At 37.2% G+C, this 23080-nt stretch overlaps 3 protein-coding genes, 1 long non-coding RNA gene and 1 other non-coding gene across 5 annotated transcripts; 4 read left to right on the plus strand and 1 right to left on the minus strand.

The window, feature by feature from the left end:
* Positions 1-257: 257 nt before the first annotated feature.
* On the plus strand, positions 258-1039 carry LOC113313460 (light-harvesting complex-like protein OHP1, chloroplastic). Its single transcript, XM_026562240.1, has 3 exons — positions 258-493; positions 583-705; positions 789-1039. Exons 1-3 carry the CDS (start codon positions 341-343, stop codon positions 855-857), a joined length of 345 nt encoding a protein of 114 aa, XP_026418025.1. The 5' UTR covers positions 258-340; the 3' UTR covers positions 858-1039.
* A 158-nt stretch (positions 1040-1197) lies between these two features.
* Positions 1198-1270, minus strand: TRNAR-ACG. The gene has a single exon. It is a non-coding gene; the product is annotated as a tRNA-Arg (tRNA).
* A 1161-nt stretch (positions 1271-2431) lies between these two features.
* Positions 2432-4847, plus strand: LOC113307592 (L-type lectin-domain containing receptor kinase IV.1-like). Its single transcript, XM_026556039.1, has one exon. The coding sequence runs from the start codon at positions 2569-2571 to the stop codon at positions 4687-4689; it is 2121 nt and encodes a 706-aa protein (XP_026411824.1). The 5' UTR covers positions 2432-2568; the 3' UTR covers positions 4690-4847.
* An 11264-nt stretch (positions 4848-16111) lies between these two features.
* Positions 16112-18614, plus strand: LOC113307723 (L-type lectin-domain containing receptor kinase IV.1-like). Its single transcript, XM_026556168.1, has 2 exons — positions 16112-18289; positions 18392-18614. The coding sequence occupies exon 1, from the start codon at positions 16184-16186 to the stop codon at positions 18275-18277; it is 2094 nt and encodes a 697-aa protein (XP_026411953.1). The 5' UTR covers positions 16112-16183; the 3' UTR covers positions 18278-18289; positions 18392-18614.
* A 979-nt stretch (positions 18615-19593) lies between these two features.
* On the plus strand, positions 19594-21295 carry LOC113313911. Its single transcript, XR_003342123.1, has 2 exons — positions 19594-19978; positions 20442-21295. It is a non-coding gene; the product is annotated as an uncharacterized LOC113313911 (long non-coding RNA).
* The last annotated feature ends 1785 nt before the right edge of the window (positions 21296-23080 follow it).

Raw genomic sequence — 23080 nt, forward strand, 5'->3', positions numbered from 1 at the left:
AGATGCACTCATACAGCTATAAAGTGTGTGCTGACGAATTGAAACCTAAGGTTCCACACCCCTTGCCTAAAATTGGAACCCACTTTGTTGCCTAAGACTTGAACTCTGACCACCACTGGCAGCACCAGATGATGAGTGCTATAATCCGAAGGTCTGGATTGCTCCACGTCTAGACCTGCGGGGATGTAAGGTGGAGATGTCACACCTTACTAAGATATAATAAGATGTGACTGAAATGAAGTACTAGTGGATAAGGTTTGGGAGAGATAAGGCCACATTTCTTGTCACTTGTTTGCAAACTTAACAGAAGTCTCTGAAAAATCCCAGAAAAACATCAACAATGACAAGTTTATCATCAGTTGTTTCATTATCTTCTTCATTTGTTAATACAAGATCTCTGAAGAATGTTGCTCTTCAACCAATTCATCATCAAAATGGTGGAATTCGAAAACCCAATTCATTTAGAATCAGAGCTGCTAAACCTCCTGCTGGTGTAAGTCCTTATATCTCAAATTCTTAATTTCTTGATTATATCTCTGTGATGGGTTTTTTCAATTGCTGGTTTGTGGTTTGTTTCTGCAGGTGGTGTTGCCAAAAGTAACCCCAAAATTCAATCCACCATTTCAAGGATTTACAAAGACTGCTGAAGTATGGAATTCTAGAGCTTGTATGATTGGTCTTATTGGGACATTCATTGTAGAACTTGTAAGTCCCTCCTCTATCTCTGTTCTTTTTGAGTTCATCAGTTCTGATATTGTCTCTTTCTTTTTGGATTGTTTTGATGTCAGATTCTAAACAAAGGTATACTTGAGATGATTGGAGTGGAGATTGGAAAAGGACTTGATCTTCCTCTTTGATCTAATCAAGAGAGATTAGATTCCGTTGAATTGAATATTCTACTGATAACTACTACTTCATTCTAGACTTTCTCTTTCAGTTTGTTTATAATGATAATACTATATGGTGTCAACCATGATTACAAAAGCCTGTTGTTATAAGCTTTCATTTCGGGTTTATGAATTACAGCGCTTAGTCAAAATCCTACACATGGATTGCTTTTGTTACTAGTAACGCTCTGTCAAACCAATGCTAACGTCAATTCATGGTTCAGCAAATCGTTGGATTTGATACCAGGCTGGGCGGTAAAAGGAGGAGGCGGTGGTGATGAAAACGCAAAAAAAAATGGCAAAATGAAAACGACTCTGCTGGGGATCGAACCCAGAGTCTCTGGTTTCGTAGACCAGCGCCTTATCCATTGGGCCACAGAGTCATGTCTTGTTGGTCTTACTCCATTTAAGATCCTTAATATAAAAGACAAAAAATCATGATTAGTATCTTGGATAAGAAGAGTATGTTGTTGCTGAAAAGTTATGAAACTTTGGAAAGCTTCTAGCAACCAAGTATCAAGCATCTTTCTTTCCTAGTGTGGTGTTTGTTGCATTCTGGCTCTTCATACGCTCTCGGTAAGATTTGAGGTGTCCACCACCCATTTTTGCGTACCAAGTAGAACCCATTTGGCTAAAAATGTTAGATGAGGAGATTGAAAATGTATGTATACTACATTTTCATGTCATCTCTAGTGAACTTATTCATGGTTAGCCCCATAAAAAAAACTTACGAGAAGATATTCCCATTCGGTCAGACTATCTCATAGGATTCCAAATAGAAAAGAAGCTATGATGTATTCTCCTAGAGGCGGACCAATTCGGTTAGTCCAAAACTAAGACCATTACAATCTACAATCTAAACTAGATACAGAAGTGATGAATTCTTCGAAAGTAACCCTTCAGAATCGACTGGATTTGGACTCATATTTTTGTTGACAACTAACCAAAGCAAATTACACCTAGATTTTTCCCAGATAAACCTTGACTTTTGATGAATACTTCAGCACTGCATGTCTTACATATTTATTTATATTTTTTTTGAAATGCATGATATCTTAGATTTGTTTTAATGCACTACTTGTTAATTAGTGCGTGCTACAAACCGAAGGTCTAACTTACACTCCAAGTCTAGACCCGCGTGGCCGTAGGTAGAAACCGTCAAACAGTAAGACACAATAAGACGAGTGCAGATCCCAATAGATATGACTGAAATGAAGTAGTAGCAATAATTAATGAATTTTTTGCTTAATTATTGTCAGGTTAATCTCTAAAAATGTTTATATTTCTTGTTGCTATCAGTCCAACAAAGCTGACAGTGATTCTTATTCGTGAATGGTCACAGCTACTTATTCCACGCAATATGAATAATTCTTCTCTATATATGGAAGAATAATTAAGTGGTTCATAACGCTGTCGACATTATTCACAAGACTTGGACAAACTATGAATTCTATATCAGAAACATTTCCAAGTAGACACTTTGATATTTTCATTATATAATTCCAAATACCAACTACTACTACCGGCATTGGACCGTGATAGCCATGGATGACTTTTTTTTGTGCATTTAGTGATCAGAATCCCAGAGGAGAAAAGCCTTTAGCTACTTCATTTTCATCTACTGTTAAGTGTTAAGCATCTTGCAGTTAAGCAACTTTCCGTTCATTAATTTTCGGTAGCCATGCGTACGGTTGCGAAAGGCGAGTTCACAAAGATGTGGACCTTGTTCTTCAACCTTGTTAGCATTTTGTTTCTTCTATTTGTCGAGTGCAAAGCAGATTTTGTCTATAATGGCTTGGAGGATGCTTATCTGACATTTGATGGGGCAGCTCAAGTTGCAGACAATGGCCTCTTGAGTTTAACAGATCAAAACAACAGGTATGAGATCGGTCATGCATTTTTCTCCGGTCCATTTCAGTTCAAGAATAATGTTTCGTCTACTCCTGTTTCTTTCTCTACTACTTTCGTCGTTGCAATAACATCCGAATACGGCAGTAACTTGAGTGATCAAGGGATGGCTTTTGTTATTGCACCTCAGAGAGGGTTACCAGGAGCCCAAGCAAATCAATATCTAGGATTATTCAATGATTCTAACAACGGAAAATCTACAAACCATGTTCTTGCAGTGGAGCTAGATACTGTTTATAATGTAGAATTCGATACTGTTAGAGGTCCTCATGTTGGAATTGATATCGACCACTTGTTTTCTGTGAATTCGACTTCCCCTGCATACACCACCAACGGCAAGTCTAAGAAATTAAATATTATTAGCGGAGAACCGATTCAGGTGTGGATCGAGTACGACGGAATAGACAAGGAACTCCGCGTTACGCTAGCTCCAATTAATGTATCAAAACCAAATGTTCCGCTCTTATCGCTGTCCAGAGATCTTTCAAATCTGTTCTTAAGCAGCTCAATGTATGTGGGGTTTTCAGCAAGTACTCAGACTGTACTTACATCTCATTACATATTAGGATGGAGTTTTACAATCGACGGGAAAGCCCGGCCGCTCAATCTCTCAGACCTTCCTCAGCTTCCTCAGCCTCTTCAGCAGCCTCCAGAGCCTCCTCAGCCTAAGAAGAAAAAGAAAATGAATTTGTTGTTAATTGTTGTGCCTATTATAATTGTCTTAACTGTATTGGCGTTATTGATTAGCATCTGTGTATATTATAAAAGAAGAAGGAACAGAAAGCACATGGAGGCTCCTCCAGCTGAACTGGTACCAGAGCCTAGAGAAATGATCAACAATGCCAGGGAACTCAATAACTGGCCGCGTAACTTCTCGTACAATGAACTGAAAGAGGCTACAAAAGGATTTAGTGAAGAGGAAGACATTGGGCGTGGCGGATTCGGTACTGTCTACCGAGGTGTCTTGCCCAATTCGAAACTCCAAGTCGCAATCAAGAAAGTCTCATGTGATGCAAGACAAGGCTCTAAGCAATTTCTTGCGGAAATTGCTAGCATTGGCAAGCTCCGCCACCGGAACTTGGTGACACTCTTTGGCTATTGTGTACATGAAGGGCAGCTGCTCTTGGTCTATGAGTTCATGCCCAATTTGAGCTTAGACAAGTTCCTGTATCCGAAACGGGGTTCATTGTCTTCAAACCTTGATTGGAGTAAAAGATTTCACATTATCGAAGGTACAGCTTCTGGTCTCTATTACCTGCATCAGGGGTGGGAACAAGTCGTTATTCACCGTGATATCAAGTCTAGTAATATCTTATTAGACGCTCAGATGAATGCAAGAATAGGTGATTTTGGTCTTGCGAAACTCTATGACCATGGAGCCGGCAGTGGTCCGACATCCAGAGTGGTCGGAACACCGGGTTATATTGCACCAGAAATGCCTCAAATTGGAATCCCATCAACGGAGACCGACGTGTATGCTTTTGGGGCTTTCTTGCTTGAAGTTGTCACCGGGAGGCGACCAAACTTGGTTGTGGAACGAGGTTTAGGCTTGGTTAGCTGGGTTTTGTCTTGCATGAAAGAAAATGCAATTCTCAATGCGGTGGATCCAAGGCTGGGAGGTGAATATGTAGTGCAAGAGATGGTGTTGGTGTTAAAACTTGGCTTGCTTTGTTGTCATAACGATCCTGCTTCAAGGCCGTCCATGTTCAAAGTGATGAAGTTATTGGATGGTGATGCAAATCTACGCAGCCTTGACAGGAGCGATGATGCACCTTCTGATTTTGGAACTGCTGTGAGAGAAAGTCCTTCACCTCTCTCTAGCGTAAACACTGCATCCACATTTTCTGCTAGCGAGGCAAGTCCCTCGGGCATCAGGGAAGTGGTTACATATTAAAGGACGTCCAAATGTTAATTTTTTTCTATCATTTATAGTTGCTACTTAATTATGATAATTGAATCAAGCTTCTAACTTCCAGAATATCATGCTTCTTTAGATTGTAGCTTCCAACTTGTATATTTCCAAAATTTCTTATGCTTCAATTCGAAGTGATTAGGTCCTGTTGAATCAATCGTACTGATTACTACTTCTACTATATGCCTGTTATACGCAATGTTATCGGGGTTGAATGGTGGGTGATATCCTTCTTAAGACAGCAGTTCAGCTTTGTAAAAATCAATGCCAAGGGGACTTAGAGCCAATCATGTCCCGGAAATGATCACACTTCATAGAGCTAGACTGCCATTGGACTGCTCTAAATTTCTTCATTTCAGCTTCTCAATTCCCCCAGATCTCTCTCTCAATTTGAGGCATGCCGTCAGAAGGTGAATACATTAATTGTTCGAGGCACAACGAATAATGGGAACTTCTTATTTGTAAAAAGCCGAGTGCCCTCAACATTAAGTACTGCGACAAAATATAATAACTTCACGAGATCCTTATGTTGTAGTGTTCGGTCTAGGGTTTGTCTATTCTTAAGGAAGAGGTGTGAAGGTGATACCAAGCACCATCACCACCTCCTCTGTAGTTGTATGTTTTCTTACGACTACACTCCATTCAAACTAATCCAATTACTAAGTGATCATTATAAATTCTTATTTAATTAATTGAGTCTTGAGTTTTTTTACAAGATAGATTCAAGTATTACAACAATCTTACTTGAAACCTATATTCACTTTCTCTCTCTATTTCTTGACCAAGACTCACCCTAGAACCCCTACAAGTAATGACCTCTCTCCTTTATATAGGATTTTACATAGTGGATGACAGCTAAGAAACCCACTATTTTCGAGATCACTATGCGACACATTTGCTCACATACAATCGCTCATCTTCGCATAACGTACCTCTTCGCACAGTTCTTCACACTTTACTCGTGACTTTGCTGACATCATCTGGTGCGTCATCTCAATTTTGTTGTGTGTGATGCTCTTCGCTTAGATTGTATTCTTTACTTCTCTTGATTACTAACGTGTGTGATATTTTACTCCTACATTTTGCCTCTTCTCATTTCGCTTATTCTTCAGAGTGAGCGATATGAGAAATTCCCCTCTTGTAAATCGCACATGCTTGTCTTTTTTCATTTTACTTTGCCGACAATTTCCCTGATTTCAAGTTTTCTTTATGTACGTGTGTCCTTTTAACCACTCATCTTTCGACACGTCCTTTTAACCGTATGTTTCTATCCGTTCAATTCTTCGCATTAATGAGAATAAATCTTGAAAAATGGGTCGCGCTTTCCTATATATTCTCTTATAACTTTTTCCTTACTCCTTATTTCTTTTATTCTTCTTCACCTTCTCTGCAAGTTTATACTCTTCATTCCCATTCTTCAATGGCTCCTGCCGGTAAAAAGATGGAGATTGAATTTAACAGATTAAAAACTGAATTCAATCAGAGGGGTTACGAACTTTCTCTTCCTTATTCATCTAATTTCGCATCAAAACTTAACCTTGATCTAATCAAATCTGATTAATGGAGTAATCGAAAAATCATCATTGCGTTAGGTCAACTTCAATTTCTTCCAATTCCTCTATATAACCCTGAGATTCCCCTCTTCTATAGAATTCTTGCTGATGATAGATTCGCACGAGGAATATTTCAGTTGAGTGGTGATGCTATTAGGATACCATTAGAGTATGCTCGTCGTGCAGCTGGTCTTGGAAATTCTTACCCTGATGAAATGCGAAAAGAGGGTCATCGTGATAAAATTATAGATCCTGCTGATTATACCCTCAATAGTTTCTTTAATAACTATTATGTCGATGTTATGAAAAGTAACGTAACTAAATGGGATGTTCGCATAAGGAGAGTAGATGGTATCGCTGAAGATAAGAAAATTATGCGAGATGTTGATTGGAATTCAAATTCTAACCGTGCTGCTCGCAGGTCCAATGATTCTAGTTGACTTAAGTGCCTGTCATCTTAGAAGGTTCCTTTATATCTGGTAAAGCTGAGGACGGTTCTGACAATACTCTGCCCGAAGATTTCCCTTTTTACCAACCTTGGGAGTTTAAATTGCTCGCAAATGACGAAAAGAAAGTAGCGGTATGTGATCATCTTGATCCAATTTGTAAACTCTCATAACTTTCCTTCTTATCTCTTATTTCTTCTCTTTCGCAGGATGCCAAAAAGGTCAGTATTTCGCGCAAGGTATCAACTTCGCAGAATAAGGAAGTAAGAAACACGCTTTCTATTTTTAAAAATATTGTTGTCTCTGTTTCTTATCTTGATTATTCGAGTAGGTGAATCCTTTGAATGACAAAACTTTAGGCAAAGGCAAGAGCACTCCTAAGAAACCCACATCAAAATCTGTATCCAAAATAACTTCGTTAAAAAATGATGTCTCTAAGAAGCGTGCGAGATATGATTCTTCTTCAAGTTCAAAATCTTCAGATGGAGATACTTTTGTTTCTGAAGAAGAGGTATCGATCGATTCATACCGGAAGAAGTTGTCTGATCTTTTTTATGGAGATGCTTTTGCTACTCTTGAGGATGATGAAACGGATCTTTCCTTCAAGATGGTCTCAAGGATTTGTACTGCTTCTGATTGGGGAGATCGTTCTCTTCGTGAAGCTGCCTCTGCGATAAACCCAGATTTTCAATTTGCGATGAATGGCTTGGTAATATTTTACAACATTTTGTCTTTTATCTTTTCCTTGATATTTATTCTTTTACTTATAATGCTTCTTTTATATTTTTACAGAATGCTCGCATATTTATGCGATTTCTTTAGATAATGAAAGAAAGCTTCGCAAGTTGCAAGATGACAATGCCAAGTTGAGACATGAGAATTCTAATTTTTCGGATGTAAATGCGAATCTTACAGGCGAGAATACAAAAGTGCATTATCCTCTGCCAATAATTTTAAACGACATTTTTATGAGGGGAGGGAAGCAATTCAAGTATTGGAGGCGAAGAAGAACAAACTTATTATTGAAAAAGATTAAATCGCTCTTAGGGGTGCGAAGGCAATAGAACATTTTCAAGAATCTATTATTGAAGTTAGAACAGAACGTGATTCAGCTTATCGTGAGAGAGACACGCTTATTGAGGAAAGAAACTTAGTTCGATCTCAACTCCTTATAGAAAGTGAAGCTGAGTTTAATTGGGCTGCTAGAGTTTTGAACGATGCTAGAAAAAATTTAGGTGTAAATGTTAGCCTTCACACTGAGAATTCCACACTGGTCGCAGACATTATTTCCAATTATGAAGGTCATTTGTTGTTCTTTGATCTTCACTCATACTCTTAAGAATAATTGTTTGTTGTTTTAACTCATTTGTTGATATTTAGCAGAGAAAGAGAAGGAGTATCAAAAGAAAATTGCGGAGTTAGAAACTGGCTTAGCTGCTAAAGAAGAAGAATCATCCGCTCGTAATTCCAAGTATCAGCAATTGAAGGAAAATTGGTTCAACTTAGTCCAAAACAACAGCAACGATGCTAATCGCTCTCGGGAGGCTGCTGTTAAAAGAGTTTGTCTGGAGAATGATATTCCTTTGTCAAAGTACAGTTTTCCAGTGATTCCTGAAAATGTACCCATTCCTGATATCCAAGTTGCTGATGGAGAAGAACATTCTGAAGAAGAAACTAGTGATTCTGAAACTGAGCGAAATGAGGAAGATGAAAATTGATCGCTTTTTCTTGTTGTAACTTTTTGTTGTAAATTCTTGTAAATTAGGAGCTCTATTGCATCAACAGGGGAGTATTCAATTAGGATTTTCTGTAATAATTGATGGATTTTTCCAGAACTATCCTAGTTGAATACACCCCTATAAGTTAAGTTGCCGGTGGTGGAAGGAGCCAGGAGGACGTTCATCGATTCTCTATTGTCGGCTTGTCTTTATTAAAAGGTAATATTTCTTGTTGGAATTTTTGAATAGAAATATGAATAGGTGTGTCAACTCGCTTGAGTCTTTTCAACATTAGTGTCTTATCCCAAGGGATGTGACTCTCCACTAAGGATTGTGATTTTTCATGAAAGGACTTCTCCGCTAAGGGTTGTGACTCTTCATGAAAGGACTTCTCCAAGAGTCACCTTTAAACCTATATAAACCCCACTTGTTCTCCATTGCAAATATATGTTTTTAGAGTCATAAAACTAGTACTAGAAATTTAAGAGTTTGCATGTGTCTTCAAGAGTTAAAGAAGAGTTTGCTACATCCATTCGCGTTCGCTGTTATCAGAGTGCTGCGAAAAACATCGAGGTATTGTTGAATGTTGGAGACATATGCCGCTAAACCTGTACCAGCATTTTATACGGGACATCAAATGTCTTAAGCAAAGAGATTACTCGCCTCAATACACCCAGATAAGTTTGTTTAAGTTTTGTGATTGATCGTCTTTTTCTATCCTTATTTTCTTGTTTTGTTGTTGGTATTACGAAGCATAATACATAGATGAAAACCGTGTTACAAAGAGTTGTAACAGATGGTGGATAATACACGAGTTGTATTATTGGAGAATCGGTAGCGAAGGTATTCATCCAACAATCTTAAGACATTTGAGTATTTATCTTTGTTATTGATTTGTGGTTTACATGGAAACCCGTTTTTGGCTATTCCTATTAACACTGGAACAACCATGATGATAAGTGGTTAGTTTCTGTGACGTTTTGAAATATGAAATACGTTCAGAACTATACATATGGAGTTCTTTACTGTTCAAAATTTAGTTTGAACCCTTCATTGGCACCCGTCAATTATGGATGTATGGTAAAGCAGCGTTACCAAATAGAAATAGAAATTTCTAGTGCGACACAGTACGTGGGGCTGGTAATGTACTCACTTGGGATTTTGTAATGTACTCAAAATCTCAGAATCTCAGGCATAGTTTGCTTGGATGGTTTGGTGATGGACCTAGCCTGAAAGTCCCAAAAGACACTACTACTGTGTGTGTGCCGACTACAGAAATTTACGTATGTTTTGGAAGTTTTCTCTTCATGCCCTCCACAAATGCATCTCGGTTAGCATGCAAATTCAGATCTATTTAAACATGGAGTCTCTAGAAAATGTGACGCACCGTCGTTACTTTTATGTTTCTCTTCTAAGAGACGTCTTGTACATGAAAGGATGCATGACCGTTAGGTGGAAACACTTATTAGTTTCTTAAGTATGAAAAATACTTCTAAGAGACATCTGTATGAAAGGGTGCATGTTGGTTAGTGTCCCATGGTTATTGATTGACGGCTTTTTAAAATTAGAAAACACTATGGCAACCTGTTGGAAGAGATGTGTCTTTTCGCCAAGAGACGTGTGATTGGGAAAACTCTGTCTCTAATAGCCGCTAACTAATGAAATTTGATGACTGGTTGATCCAGATGGGCGACATCATAAGAAATGTTGTTAGCGGCTTTTGTGAAAGGTTGCGACTCAAAGTGCTATGCACATGCAGATTCTTATCTCTTGTGCTAATTAATTAGTTTCTCATGTGTAGAAGATACTTCCAAGAGACATCGTTTCAGTAAAAGGGTATATGGCGGTTATGTTGCAGTTATTATTTTAGATAAATGATAACTGTGGTCTTGACAGAATCTTTTGATCGCCCAAGGTTGTCTTCTTTGGTGAATCCATGGTGATGGAGTGAATTGGGTGTATCTACCAGATTATTATATTTTGCTGGGAATCTAACTCAACAGTTAGTGTGCCTATTATTGAAGACGACAGTTGCCTATTATTGAAACCCACAATACATATCCTTGGCTGATTGGAGATGTTACCCACTGTTTGGTTTTATCTCTTACTACATGATGCATAAACATTTTCCACCTGTATTGCTGTATTGAAGACAGGTTAAGGTCGCACCACTTGAAGCCAATATGAGGCAGTTGATGCATCTTTGCGAAGTATTGGGAACAAAAATTTAGTGGATTCTGGTGCAGAGTGCCTACTGGTATGATAAGTGAAAGGGGCCAATGATTTTAACAAGATGTTGAATTACATCTAAATTAAATTATGGCATCAAGGGCATTAAGAATATTTCAGAGGTAGGGATAATTTTAGTGGGCAAGCAATTTTGAGTTCCTTCAAAGAAGGAATCATGGGACCAGTCACAAATGCGTATCCTGAAAATTTGTGTGTGGATTGATATCAGGCGTGAAGTCTCCACTAACAAATATGATTTATGTGAATCAAAGGAGTGATACGTACGTATAAGTACTGAGATCCGGTGTGTTTAATGTGGAAGGAAAATTCTGATCATCAAAGGGGAAATACGCTAACTAAATGATTGGACTTTCCAATCATTTAAAATGCGTTGGGTAGATCGTAGTAAGTGCGGTTTGATGTCAGAGTGTTGGCTATGAGTAGCACTTTAATAAAAGCAATATATAGATTAGTTTTTCCTTAACAGTATCATGAACTTTGAACTCCTCCTCTGTCAGTGATTACGGTTCTGTGAAAACAAGAGACAATCACGAAGTGTGGGGGTAGGTCTTGATAGTCAATGCGGATTAATACAATCCAAATGTGGGGGTAATTAGAGATCCATACTCAGTATATCTTGATTGGTGATGTTGGATTCATGTAACCACTTCTTTGTTAATATGATATTCAAACCGGTTGTCACCGAAATTTGACATCATTAACTAGGAGATTTCCTAAGTCAAGCATGTGGCCTTCATGATACAAACTGGCAGATTACCTTGGAAATTCATAGTAACTGGGTTTGTAAAACGCAAGGTCGTACATAGGCCATTCAAGTGTGAACTTTTCTCATGGTATGGTGAAGTTTTGGTGCGCCAAATCCTTGAATTTCACAACACAATTTCAGTTTCATGATGTTTGAGAATAACATGAAATGTGGGGTTGTGTGGGTGATTCTTTTGTGTTGGTATGTTGTAACCTTATCACTGATATCAGTACCCAATATGTCCCGGTGGAAAAACACATAAATCTCGCAGCGGAGATTTGCCTTTGGTTATTGGATTTTTGTGCTGTAATTATCACTGGGTTTCTCTCTGGCTTATTAACGTCACGTTTGAAAGGGTGCAACTGGAATCATCAGATGGATGATTTATAGATTACGTTTCTGAACTTGAAGTAATATGGAATCCTCGGGCACCCATTAATTGTGATGAGATATAGTGGAATCTCAAAGCCTCAACTCTGGTAAGGGTAGAGTTGTAAATGATAAATTTCTTGGCACTAGTGAATTTCATCAAAATGTGGGGATGCTCGAAAACATAGCCAGTGCAAAAGACAAATGTACTAGGCTGGAGGACATGGTTGTATGCAAATGAGTTAAGTAGTAGTTAAGAACAATTTATCTAACTCAATACGAACCATGGTCGGAATTCTAAGGAATTACTAGTTTATACATTCTCTATGTAAACTGAATCTTAGGATGATTCAAAATCATCAACGGACCACTATGTGTTGTATTGCAGATGCAATATGATAGCAAGGAAACCATCCGAACGAAGGTTGATGGCGAGATCAACTATGAATTCCAGAGCTTTGGACGCGAAGTCGGATTTGAAGTAAGACTAACTTTGGAATTTCCTTGAGTATATACTAATGGCCAAATTATATGTATGCTAGAAATAAATTGTTCTGATCAAACAATTATTATGGAAGAAACACATAGTTTGAGATTATGGTATGTCTCGATAAATAGATCGACGATATAGTATCATAAAGCAATTGCTCTCAAATGTGCACATCTAAAAGAAATAGTTTATGTGAATTGTATCAAGCCGGCAATACGAATTCTAGAGAGCGTATAATTGCGTCATCGAGGGAAATTGGATAGCCTATATAGAGTAGTATTTATAGCGGACACCCAACCTAGCGATTGGAGATCCCATGGTTATCTAGGTTCAAAATGGACAACCAAGTTATAAATTTATACTCACCGGAAACACTGTGAGAGTTTACTCTCTTTCCCATTTGTATGATGAAACAGTGTTGCCTGTCAAGTGAGAGGTTGAAATTTTCTCTTAATGATTCCTATGGCTTAGTTTGACTAAGAAAAGTATGGCAGGATACTTTCAAATAGGAGATCACCTATATGAGTGTGAAGTGGTGCCGTTTCTATGATAACTATAAGGCTAAATTAATATAGAGGACTCATGAAAAACCAACATCGTTCAGGGCCGAAATGAACACGACCGAGAACCGGATATGTAAGGAAATAAATTGTGTGATATCTATTGCATCGGTTTACATCAAAAAGTTGGGAGGTTCAAGACATCGCGTTCCCCGAACAACTTGTAAACCCGGTAGGTATTCACTACGGAAGATTCAAAGCCAAAAGTTATCTCTCCTGATGCAGTGATGTTCCGCGTACAAACTCTTTCTAGTGTTTGCATTAAACTTGCATGAATTTCTATTCAATGTGGGGGATTGTTGGAATTTTTGAATAGAAATATGAATAGGTGTGTCAACTCACTTGAGTCTTTTCAACATTAGTGTCTTATCCCAAGGGATGTGACTCTCCACTAAGGGTTGTGACTCTTCATGAAAGGACTTTTCTAAGAGTCACCTCTAAACCTATATAAACCCCATTCATTCTCCATTGCAAATATATGTTTTTAGAGTCATAAAACTAGTACTAGAAATTTAAGAGTTTGCATGTGTCTTCAAGAGTTAAAGAAGAGTTTGCTACATCCATTCGTGTTCATTGTTCGGTGTTATCAAAGTGCTGCGAAAAACATCGAGGTATTGTTGAATGTTGGAGACATATGCCGCTAAACCTGTACCAGCATTTTATACAGGGCATCAAATGTCTTAAACAAAGAGATTACTCGCCTCAATACACCCAAGTAAATTTGTTTAAGTTTTGTGATTGATCATCTTTTTCTATCCTTCTTTTCTTGTTTTGTTGTTGGTATTACGAAACATAATACATAGATGAAAACCGTGTTACAAAGAGTTGTAACGGATGGTGAATAATACACGAGTTGTATCATTGGAGAATCAGCAACCAAGGTGTAATCCAACATTTCTCAACTAAGAGATTCCAATCTAGTAAGATAATGGTCTTAAACTACAGCATGGGGAGCTTCGTTTATTCAGATTCATCTAAATGACTCTATTATGACTAGATTTACCAAGCCACTAGTGGTCATGCATTTTATAAATAGGATCCACCCGACATTTTGGTTTATGACAATGTTTGAAAATTCCCACTTGCAGATAGTGTGCAAATTTAGGTTTACTTGTGTGATTGTTGTGAACGACCAAGAATAATTTCCACCTCACATAGCATGCCTATAACTATTATTCTTGTTGTCATTATCGGAATAAAATCTAGGTACGTTCATTATTGATAACTTGGTATTCAGGAATGGTCCAAATATTCACATAAATAGAAGACCAGGACAAACTAGGTTATGTTACAATCCCGTTAAAGGGGCCGCATGATCCATTAAAGGGGTGGCAACCTAATAAGACAAAAAGTGTCATTAAATGGTAATTCATGCCACCCCTTATTAAAAAAAAATATGGAAATGACCAATTAACCCTTATTATTAATAATCAAGATTAGTGATGACAATCAAGATTAGTGTTGATAATTAATTTTCACTTATAATAACTCTAAAATCAGATTTTGGAGTTGAAAAAAAAAATTGTGAGGAGAAGAAAAAAGATATTTTTGTGAAACCCTAGATTTTGATTCACTCAACCAAAATGAGTGATTCCAGTGACAAATTTGAGATGGGTGAATCTCTAATAGTTCCCATTAGCTTTTTGTCGCTCAAAATTATCTAAAGTACGTAAAAAAATCGAAAATTTTAAAATTTCAAAAGAACTTACGGTTGGAATTTAGCTCGTTACCAACCGTAACTCTCAGTTACGGTTCCAAAAGTATCGAATACCAACCGTAACTGGTTCAATTTACCAGTTACGGTAGCAACCGTAACAAATTACGGTTGGTAATTAATGAATCGAGATCAACCGTAATTAACCTACGGTTGGTAAGGTTATTTGAGTTACAAGTCGTAACTCAAATACGGTTGGTAACAGTGATGTAATTACAAACCGTACGTAAAAAGAAAATGAAACATCCAGGACAACTTACGGTTCGTAACTTAAGTAACGAGACCAACCGTAAGTAATTTACGGTTGGAAAAAAAAATTCGTAACTGAATATTTTATCTCAAAATGAAGAACTTGCGGTTGGTATTTGAGTTAAATGAACCGTAACATCAACCAAATCTATAGTTACGGTTCTAATTGGAGTTATTACCAACCGTAACTCACATGCAACACAGAAATTTCAATTTCAATTTCAATTTCAATCCAAAATCCTAATTTTTGATACAAAACTAACTTAAATCAAAAACAATAAACAAAATCCTAACTGGGTCTTTTGGAAATATAGTTTTCAATCAATGATTATCAATTTTTCAAATCGCTGATTAATCGAGGAGATGAAAATTTCAAATTTTAATGGAGGAGGAGAAGAGAAGAGAAGATGAAAAAAATCAAAAAAACTATTTTGATTTTTCTGATTCCATTAGGTTAAAAATAGGAGTAGGGTAATCTGGTCAATTTACACCTCCTATAAGACATCCCCTAACCAATAAGAGGGACATTACTATCACCCTTGTCGCCCCTCCAATGGAACAAGCAGCCCCTTTAACAGGATTGTTATGTTAAGCCCAAAACACCCTTTCAAGTTCCAGGAGTGCAGGATTCCACTTTCTTTCGTTTACTAAAACATGGAAATTGACTTTTGAATTATCATTTTAAAAGTTGGAAATACCAATTATTAGCATTGAACCTGTCTTGAACTATGAAAACCATGGAATTATCTTGAAAAGGCTTCTCTGCCAACGATGCAAGTCCCTCGGGCAACAAAGAATATGTAAAATTGTTACTTGTTACTGAATCATGATATTTTAATCAAGCTTCTGACTTCCAACTTGCATGCTATTGTGTGTTTTTTTTAATGCTTAGAGTTTTCCGCCCCATTTTCCTAGAAATTTCCACACGCACTTGTAGTTGTGTGCAGTAATAATGCTTATAAGTAATAGAACAGGTTGATTTGTATTGATAATATTTGGAAGAACGGTTCCATCACCCAGAAACAAAATACTCTTCACGTCTCGTACAATTTATATAGTATATGGCCTGCAAAAGGACGGCAATAATGCTAAAGATAAACTTGTTTAAGTCAGTAACACCATCTGAAAGCTACTTGTTATCGGTATGCTTATTCATTTTTTTTTAACTCTTGATTCTCCAAGTCAAATAGTCAATAGTCTTCTCTCTCAACTTGCAGACTATTGCTATGCATCAATATATAATCCAAGAGGTGTCATCTAATATTCTGTATATGCTTTGACTTAATGTGGAGTGAAACTCTGTCTAAACTATATGCAGGACAAATATTAAGCCTTGTTCATAGAATACATCAGAGAATTTAAGCTGGCAAGAGTTTTGGACCATGTTTTTTTTCAAGCTCTTATCTGTTTCTTTGTTTTTCTTTTTCTTTTTCTTTTTCATCTTTTTCTTTTCAGCAACATCTGAGGATCTTGGCTTTGACTACAATGGCTTCAGAAATGCTCAAAATTTGAGTCTTAACGACACGGCGGATATTACACCTGGAGGCCTCTTAAGGTTAACCAACACCGATTCCAATCATCAAATTGGTCATTGCTTCTACTCTGATCCAGTTCAATTCTACAGTAACTCATCCCCAGCAGCCAATATGGGTAATACTACTCCTATATTCTCATTCTCAACTTCTTTCGTCTTTGCCATTGTCTCCGAGAGTAACATAAATGGACAGGGGCTTGCTTTTGTTATTGCACCTCATAGAGGGCTGCCTGGAGCTCTACCAAACCAATTTCTTGGTCTATTTAATGATTCAAACAATGGAAAGTATGAGAACCATGTTTTTGCAGTGGAGTTGGATACTATAAACAACATTGAGTATGACATGGATAACAACCATGTCGGTATTGACGTCAACGGCTTAAAGTCTGTTAAGGCTGAATCTGCTAAGTACTACAATGATAAGAACGGTGGGTATAAGAACCTAATTCTAAAAAACGGGAAAATCATTCAAGTTTGGGTAGAATATGATGGGTCAGAGAAGCAAGTTAATGTAACCATAGCTCCAATTGAGGAACGCAAGCCATCTGTTCCTTTGTTATCCCTGCACCTAGATCTTTCAAATATTTTCTTAAACCTCATGTATGTGGGATTCTCATCATCTACTCAAACGGTGGAAACATTTCACTATATACTAGGATGGAGCTTTAAGATTAATGGCGTAGCTCAAGAGTTCAACCTCTCTAGCCTTCCTGGACTTCCAAAACCTATGGAGAAAGCTATGATGTTGACGATAGTGTTGTCAATAAGTATCCCAATTACTTTGATAATAACAATATGTCTGGGCATCTTTTTCTTCCTAAGGAAGAGAAAGTTCGCAGAGTTGGTAGAGGATTGGGAAGAAATTTATGGGACACATAGGTTTTCATTTAAAGAATTATACAAGGCTGCAGACGGGTTTGGAGAGGCAGAGATTATAGGGAGGGGTGCCTTTGGTGAAGTCTACCGAGGTGTATTATCTAATCCTCGAAAGGAAGTCGCCATCAAGAAAGTCATGCATGATTCGAGACAGGGCATGCAACAATTTATTGCAGAAATTGTAAGCATTGGCAAGCTTCGGCACAGAAACTTAGTGCAACTCTATGGCTATTGCAGACGAAGGGGAGAGCTACTTTTAGTGTACGAGTTCCTTCCTTGTGGAAGCTTAGAGAAGTTTATCTTTCCATCTAGTTCGAGTGCATCGTCGTCATCGTCAGCTAGAGCAACACTTGATTGGTGTCAAAGATTTAAAATAATAAAGGGAGTAGCCTCAGGTCTAGTTTATCTACATGAAGAATGGGAAAAGGTTGTAATTCATAGGGATGTGAAAGCAAGCAATGTTTTGTTAAATGCTGGAATGGAGCCAAAACTGGGTGACTTTGGCCTTGCAGTGTTATTTGATCATGGAACAGGTGATGCTCTTACTTCTAGGATTGCTGGCACACCAGGTTATATCGCACCGGAAATGAATAGAAGTGGGTTAGCATCAACGTGTACTGATGTGTATGCATTTGGGGTTTTCTTGCTTGAAGTTGTATGTGGGAAAAGACCAGTACAGATAAGAACAGACGCAACAGGTGTCCGTTCGATTTATCTGGTCGATTTGGTTCTGTCTTGTTGGAAGAACGGCACTATTCGTGAGACTGCTGATCCAAGTTTTGGAAGTGAATACGTAGCAGAAGAGATTGAATTGGTTTTGAAACTTGGGTTGCTATGTACTCATACTAATTCTGATTTTAGACCAACCATGAGACAAGTCGTGCAGTATTTGAATGGAGATGCTGCTCTGCTTCAAACAGATTTATGGGTCCTTGATACGAGTGATACACTGAGTAAAGCATTCTCGCGAGTAAACATGGGAGACTTATACCCTTGCTCTGCAGGCAGCACTTTCTCTGCATCATCGTCCACCCCCAATGAGTCAGTGCCATCTGGTCCCCGTTGATTTGCGTTAAAGGTAGGACATTGCTTTAAAGTTGTATTTGGCGCTTATACTTATTCTGCTTTTATAGTTTGCTGATGGTGCCAGGTCTTTGTTTTTATATTCATGTTTTTGCAGTCTCCAGAACCAAAAATACAGTCTCCAGACAGATTCCGCTGGAGGTCTTCATACACAAAATCTGTACCCTGTTCTTATGTTAGTTCCAAATAGAAGAATCTGTTTAACATTAACTTTATTCTCCGCCCAATGTGTATATCTTTGGGGCAGATAATCTTTTTTTTTTTTTTAATTTCAAAACTCTTTGTTTTCCGATTGTGAGGCAATGGTTGATGATAATTGGAGCTATAAATATATGACCTTGCTTTCGAATATATCAGTTATAATTACATTTTGGCTTCAGACACAGTCTAAATGAGAAGCTTGATTGCTACGAGGATGTCCAACTTAATGGTATCTCGAGGTTATAGTTAACCAACATCGAAACTACCAGGTATGGAGTTGGTAATTTCTTCTACTTCAGTCCAATTCATTTCAGGAAGCAATTCTTTCTCAATAGTGAATTGTAAGTTGTAATGCTAAGGCTACTACAGCCTCCTTTGTTACTGCGTTTATTTTGCCATAATCTCTAAGAGTGACATTAGCAACTAGCAGAATTCCTTTGTTAATGCAATTAAGAGCTTTTGCAAACCATGATTCCAACTGCAGAACCACACAAACCATGTAACTGTGATAGTGGAGCCAGATACCAGCCAATGAGCCAAGTATGGCAGGTCCAATTGCGATTTTTTTTGTTTTTTGTTTTGTTTTGTTTTGGATAAAGTATGTTGCTGCTTCTTCCAATTAAATTACGAAATTTTCCAAAGCTTCTTCCAATTGAGTATCAAGCATCTTTCCATATTAACTTTTCTGCTTGTGACTTGTGTGGTGTTTGTTACATTCTGCATATGCTAGGGGTAAGATTATATTTGTCCACCACCCATTTTTAGCTTACTATTCTACAGAGTTTACAAGTCAACTTGGATATTATTTTTGGTAGATGGTACTTTGATGACCCAGTATTAAATATGATCCTAGCTACTTTGATATTTAAATTCTGCAATTAAAGATATTTTTCACATCACTTCTTGTATACATCCAGCCTGTGGCTGCGGCAATAATGTTGAAGGTACATTATTACCCTCTGAAAGCTACTCTATATCTAAGTCTAGATTCTCTTAGTCAATAATCTACTCTCTGAATTAACCACCACTTAATCGTAATCAATCTAATCCAATTGGTATCAACCACATACAGATATGGATAAAAATTGCACAATCCTGTTTAAACTAATCTATGACAACTTTCAAGCTTTGTTCATAGAGTATATCAAAAAGTGCAAGGCCGGTCTACTAAGAATTTAGACCATGTTCTTGTTCAAGCTCTTGAGTTGTGCTTGGTTTTTCTTTCTCATGGTAACTTTTGCTGCCTCAGTAGCAGATCTTGGCTTTCAGTACAATGGCTTCGTAGATGATCAAAATTTGCATCGCGACGGCATGGAAGATACCACACCTGACGGAATCTTGTGGTTAACAAACACGGAAAGAAAATACGCAGTTGGCCACTGCTTCTACTCCAATCCAGATCAATTCCATAGCAACTCCTCTTCATCATCAGCCAACGGTAACACAACTACTACTGCAGTTTGCTAGATGGCATGTCTTACGGGTATGGATTTGCTAGGTTTTTGTAGATGTGTACATGGTAGTAAACCATTCTCCTGTCTCATTAATATATTGCCTGTTTTGCGGATATGTATGTCGGATCTTCTGGATTTTTGTAACATGGAGATGCAGCTTTGCTTCAAACAGCTTTGTGGGCTCTGGAGGCAAGCGATACCATCAATCTAGCATTCGCGAGTCCACGAGCAAGTTTGGGAGACTTGTATCCTTATGGTATAGACAGTACAACCACCAGATTATTGTCTGCACCCGACGTGTCAGTAATGTCCTGTACCCGCTGACTTGCTTAGAGATAACACGCACGTTGGGAAGTTAGGGAGACCCCATTATTTTCAGCATTAGGGAAGTGGTTACATATTAAAATAGGACATATCCTAATGTTAATATTTTCTGTTGTTGTTAGTTGGTACTGAATTATATGATAATTGAATTAAGCTTCTGACTTCCAGAGTATCATGCTGATCTACTGAAAGTTTGGGACCCGTCCTACGAAAAAAGATCGGTAAGCTTCATGGCGAAAATGCAGAAGATGTGGGCGTGAAGGTTGACAGTCCTGCTCAGGAACACCAGCAGAAGTTGAGACTGCAGTTGTTAAAGCTTAGATCTGCGTTCTTACATCTCCACTTTTTTTCTTCTTAAATATTTGGTTTGCTATATATTGTATCTTTATGTAAGTGTTAAGTGGCATGCCATGCCGTCTCGAAACTTGAAAAATAGATTGAAGTGCTATTACAAACTCATATCTTTAATTCAGCATCATCACATTATTGTCACTATCTCTAGCTTAATGGTTGTGTAACATGATTTGAGCTCTGCGCAGGATTTAAAACTACACAAGGAGCATGAGTATAAGAAGGCGATAGCTGGAAAGCAAAGTGCTGCAGGATCACAGTCAAAGCCATTTAGCTTCAATCAGAGCAAAATTTTGGCCTATTCAGACCATAGGACCCCTTGAGACAGGAAAGTCCTTCAGCAAATTTTTCTGGCTTGAATTCTTCTGAACCATCACCCCAATATTTGGACTCCAATATAACAATTGCATACATTCCAACATCGTTTTTTGAACTTTTTTTATCCTATTAATCTCAAGTAAGAACAATCAACTAGCAAATATTTTTATTTTATTTTTGGGTGGAATATGTATGATCCCATGGTTCCGGAGGTAATTGGATTTAGTTTAGGAATTACTTGAAACGGTGATAGAAATATTATTTTGTTTCTTTGAATGGACATGGCAGAAGGGGTTTAATCGGCTTTTGTCACCTCATTTAACTAGTCAAACTGGTTGATTTGTCACTATAAACTAATTTTTTGTCAATAATTGTTAAAATATACAGGAGTGAAGACCATTTTTTAACTTTTTGTATCTGTTAAATGTACTCCAATCTGTCCGGACGTATCGTCTATTCAATTTACTCCAACATCTCACCTTACATCATATATATATAACATCAAATTATGCAATCAACAAACCTGAGCTCAATTTTCCAAAGACCTGTTCAAGATACTTGAAAATACTTGCAAACTATATGCAGAACACAACGATTATTATCTTCTAAATAAGAATTTCAAGACAGTCACACACTTGAAAAGCAACAAAGAACTCAAACATTGTTAGTTTCCTGTACAAATATCGCGTGATCTTCAATCTTACATTTATCAGATGATATAACTAGTAAATAAAATGTTATATCCCATCATTTTCATTACACGTGAATACTTATTAGGGTGACTCGGGCCGGCAACTACGTTTTGCACTCTCTTTTTTTTTTAATGGACCTAGAGCTTCCAAGTGATTACATACCGAAAATCTATATTACTACATAATTTTTTTTTTCGATCAGATAAAAAAATTAGTGAAGAAACTAAACATTGAAAAATACAGAATAATAATAATAAGCACCCTTGAATGTATTAAAATATTGAATTATTGACGACTCGCTCGATCTCTTTAATCTTTGAGTATGATCATCTTATTTAAGTTAAAAAGGTAGACTACAAAGTTCTTATTGTCTGGGTAATCTTTTAATTTCAAAAATGACAAACATTATACCAGAAATTAGATTTGAACTTCATTGAAACCTAGATCACAGAGGACTAAACCCAACAAACATCCGAAATGAAACCAGAGAGACCGCTGCATAACCACTGAAAATGCCTTAGGATAAATCCTCATTTATCAACTTGGGCATTTGCTAATACACCAGCAAATATAATTACTCCAGATATGTGAGTTCTATAGATAGCTTAGGTAACCAAAAATCCCAAAATTGTTTATTTTTGCTCGATCAATTTTTATTTATTAAGTTCCCTTCACAACAAACAAATATAAAAATACCTCACAAAAAGAAAGCAATTTTTGGATTTCAATAAAACAGATAAAACAAAAATCTATAAAACGGAAACAGAACAAAACTATTCTTGTGGTAACTCTTGTATCAAGACTCCAGAGTCCAGACTCATCGAAAAATTAGCCCAAGAACAGTAAGTATTTACAACCACCCCTATAAGAAATCTAGTGATTGTGTGGGTGGTTGTGTAGCTTTCATACAGTTTCCTCCAACAACCCGAACATTTCCTAATTTGAAATATGAATATATTTTGATATTTCCATTTGTTTTTTCATTAAATAATCAACTAACCACCCAACAAATTTTAGATTTTTTTCTATTTTTATATACAACCAAAATAAATAATTTACATAGATGTCCATAAATCAAGATTTCTTAATGGCTCATCTATTGAGTAAACATGAAAGCTACATGCCTACACTCAACAAGGAATAAATATACGAGATTGCTAATAGGGGTGTCAAATTACTTGGGGTGTACCAAAATACATATAGGACAAAATAGTCATTGCTTTTGGATTGGTACACCCCAAGCAAATTGGCACCCCCATTAACAGCCTTGTAAATATGGTACATACATGAAACTCGAAATGAAGGTCTAGTAATTTTGCAGTGACTTTTATTTTATTAAAGTCAGGTATATATGAATTTTGCCGTTATAGATGTACTGGTATCATGCAAGATCAAATCATGTTCTGTCCGGAGTATCTATTGATTAGATTTCCTTAACTTTATATT

Source organism: Papaver somniferum, chromosome 9 (assembly GCF_003573695.1).
Source record: "Papaver somniferum cultivar HN1 chromosome 9, ASM357369v1, whole genome shotgun sequence".
In the NCBI taxonomy this organism is placed as follows: Eukaryota; Viridiplantae; Streptophyta; class Magnoliopsida; order Ranunculales; family Papaveraceae; genus Papaver; species Papaver somniferum.

What these genes read in the sequence shown, in the direction of transcription:
- LOC113313460 (XM_026562240.1), top strand. Translation starts at nt 341, where the DNA reads ATGACAAGTTTATCATCAGTTGTTTCATTATCTTCTTCATTTGTTAAT. An exon ending in CTGCTAAACCTCCTGCTGGT is followed by an intron (nt 494 to 582) that starts GTAAGTCCTTAT and finishes TTGTTTCTGCAG; the next exon opens with GTGGTGTTGCCAAAAGTAAC. An exon ending in GGACATTCATTGTAGAACTT is followed by an intron (nt 706 to 788) that starts GTAAGTCCCTCC and finishes TTTTGATGTCAG; the next exon opens with ATTCTAAACAAAGGTATACT.
- LOC113307592 (XM_026556039.1), top strand. Translation starts at nt 2,569, where the DNA reads ATGCGTACGGTTGCGAAAGGCGAGTTCACAAAGATGTGGACCTTGTTC.
- LOC113307723 (XM_026556168.1), top strand. Translation starts at nt 16,184, where the DNA reads ATGTTTTTTTTCAAGCTCTTATCTGTTTCTTTGTTTTTCTTTTTCTTT.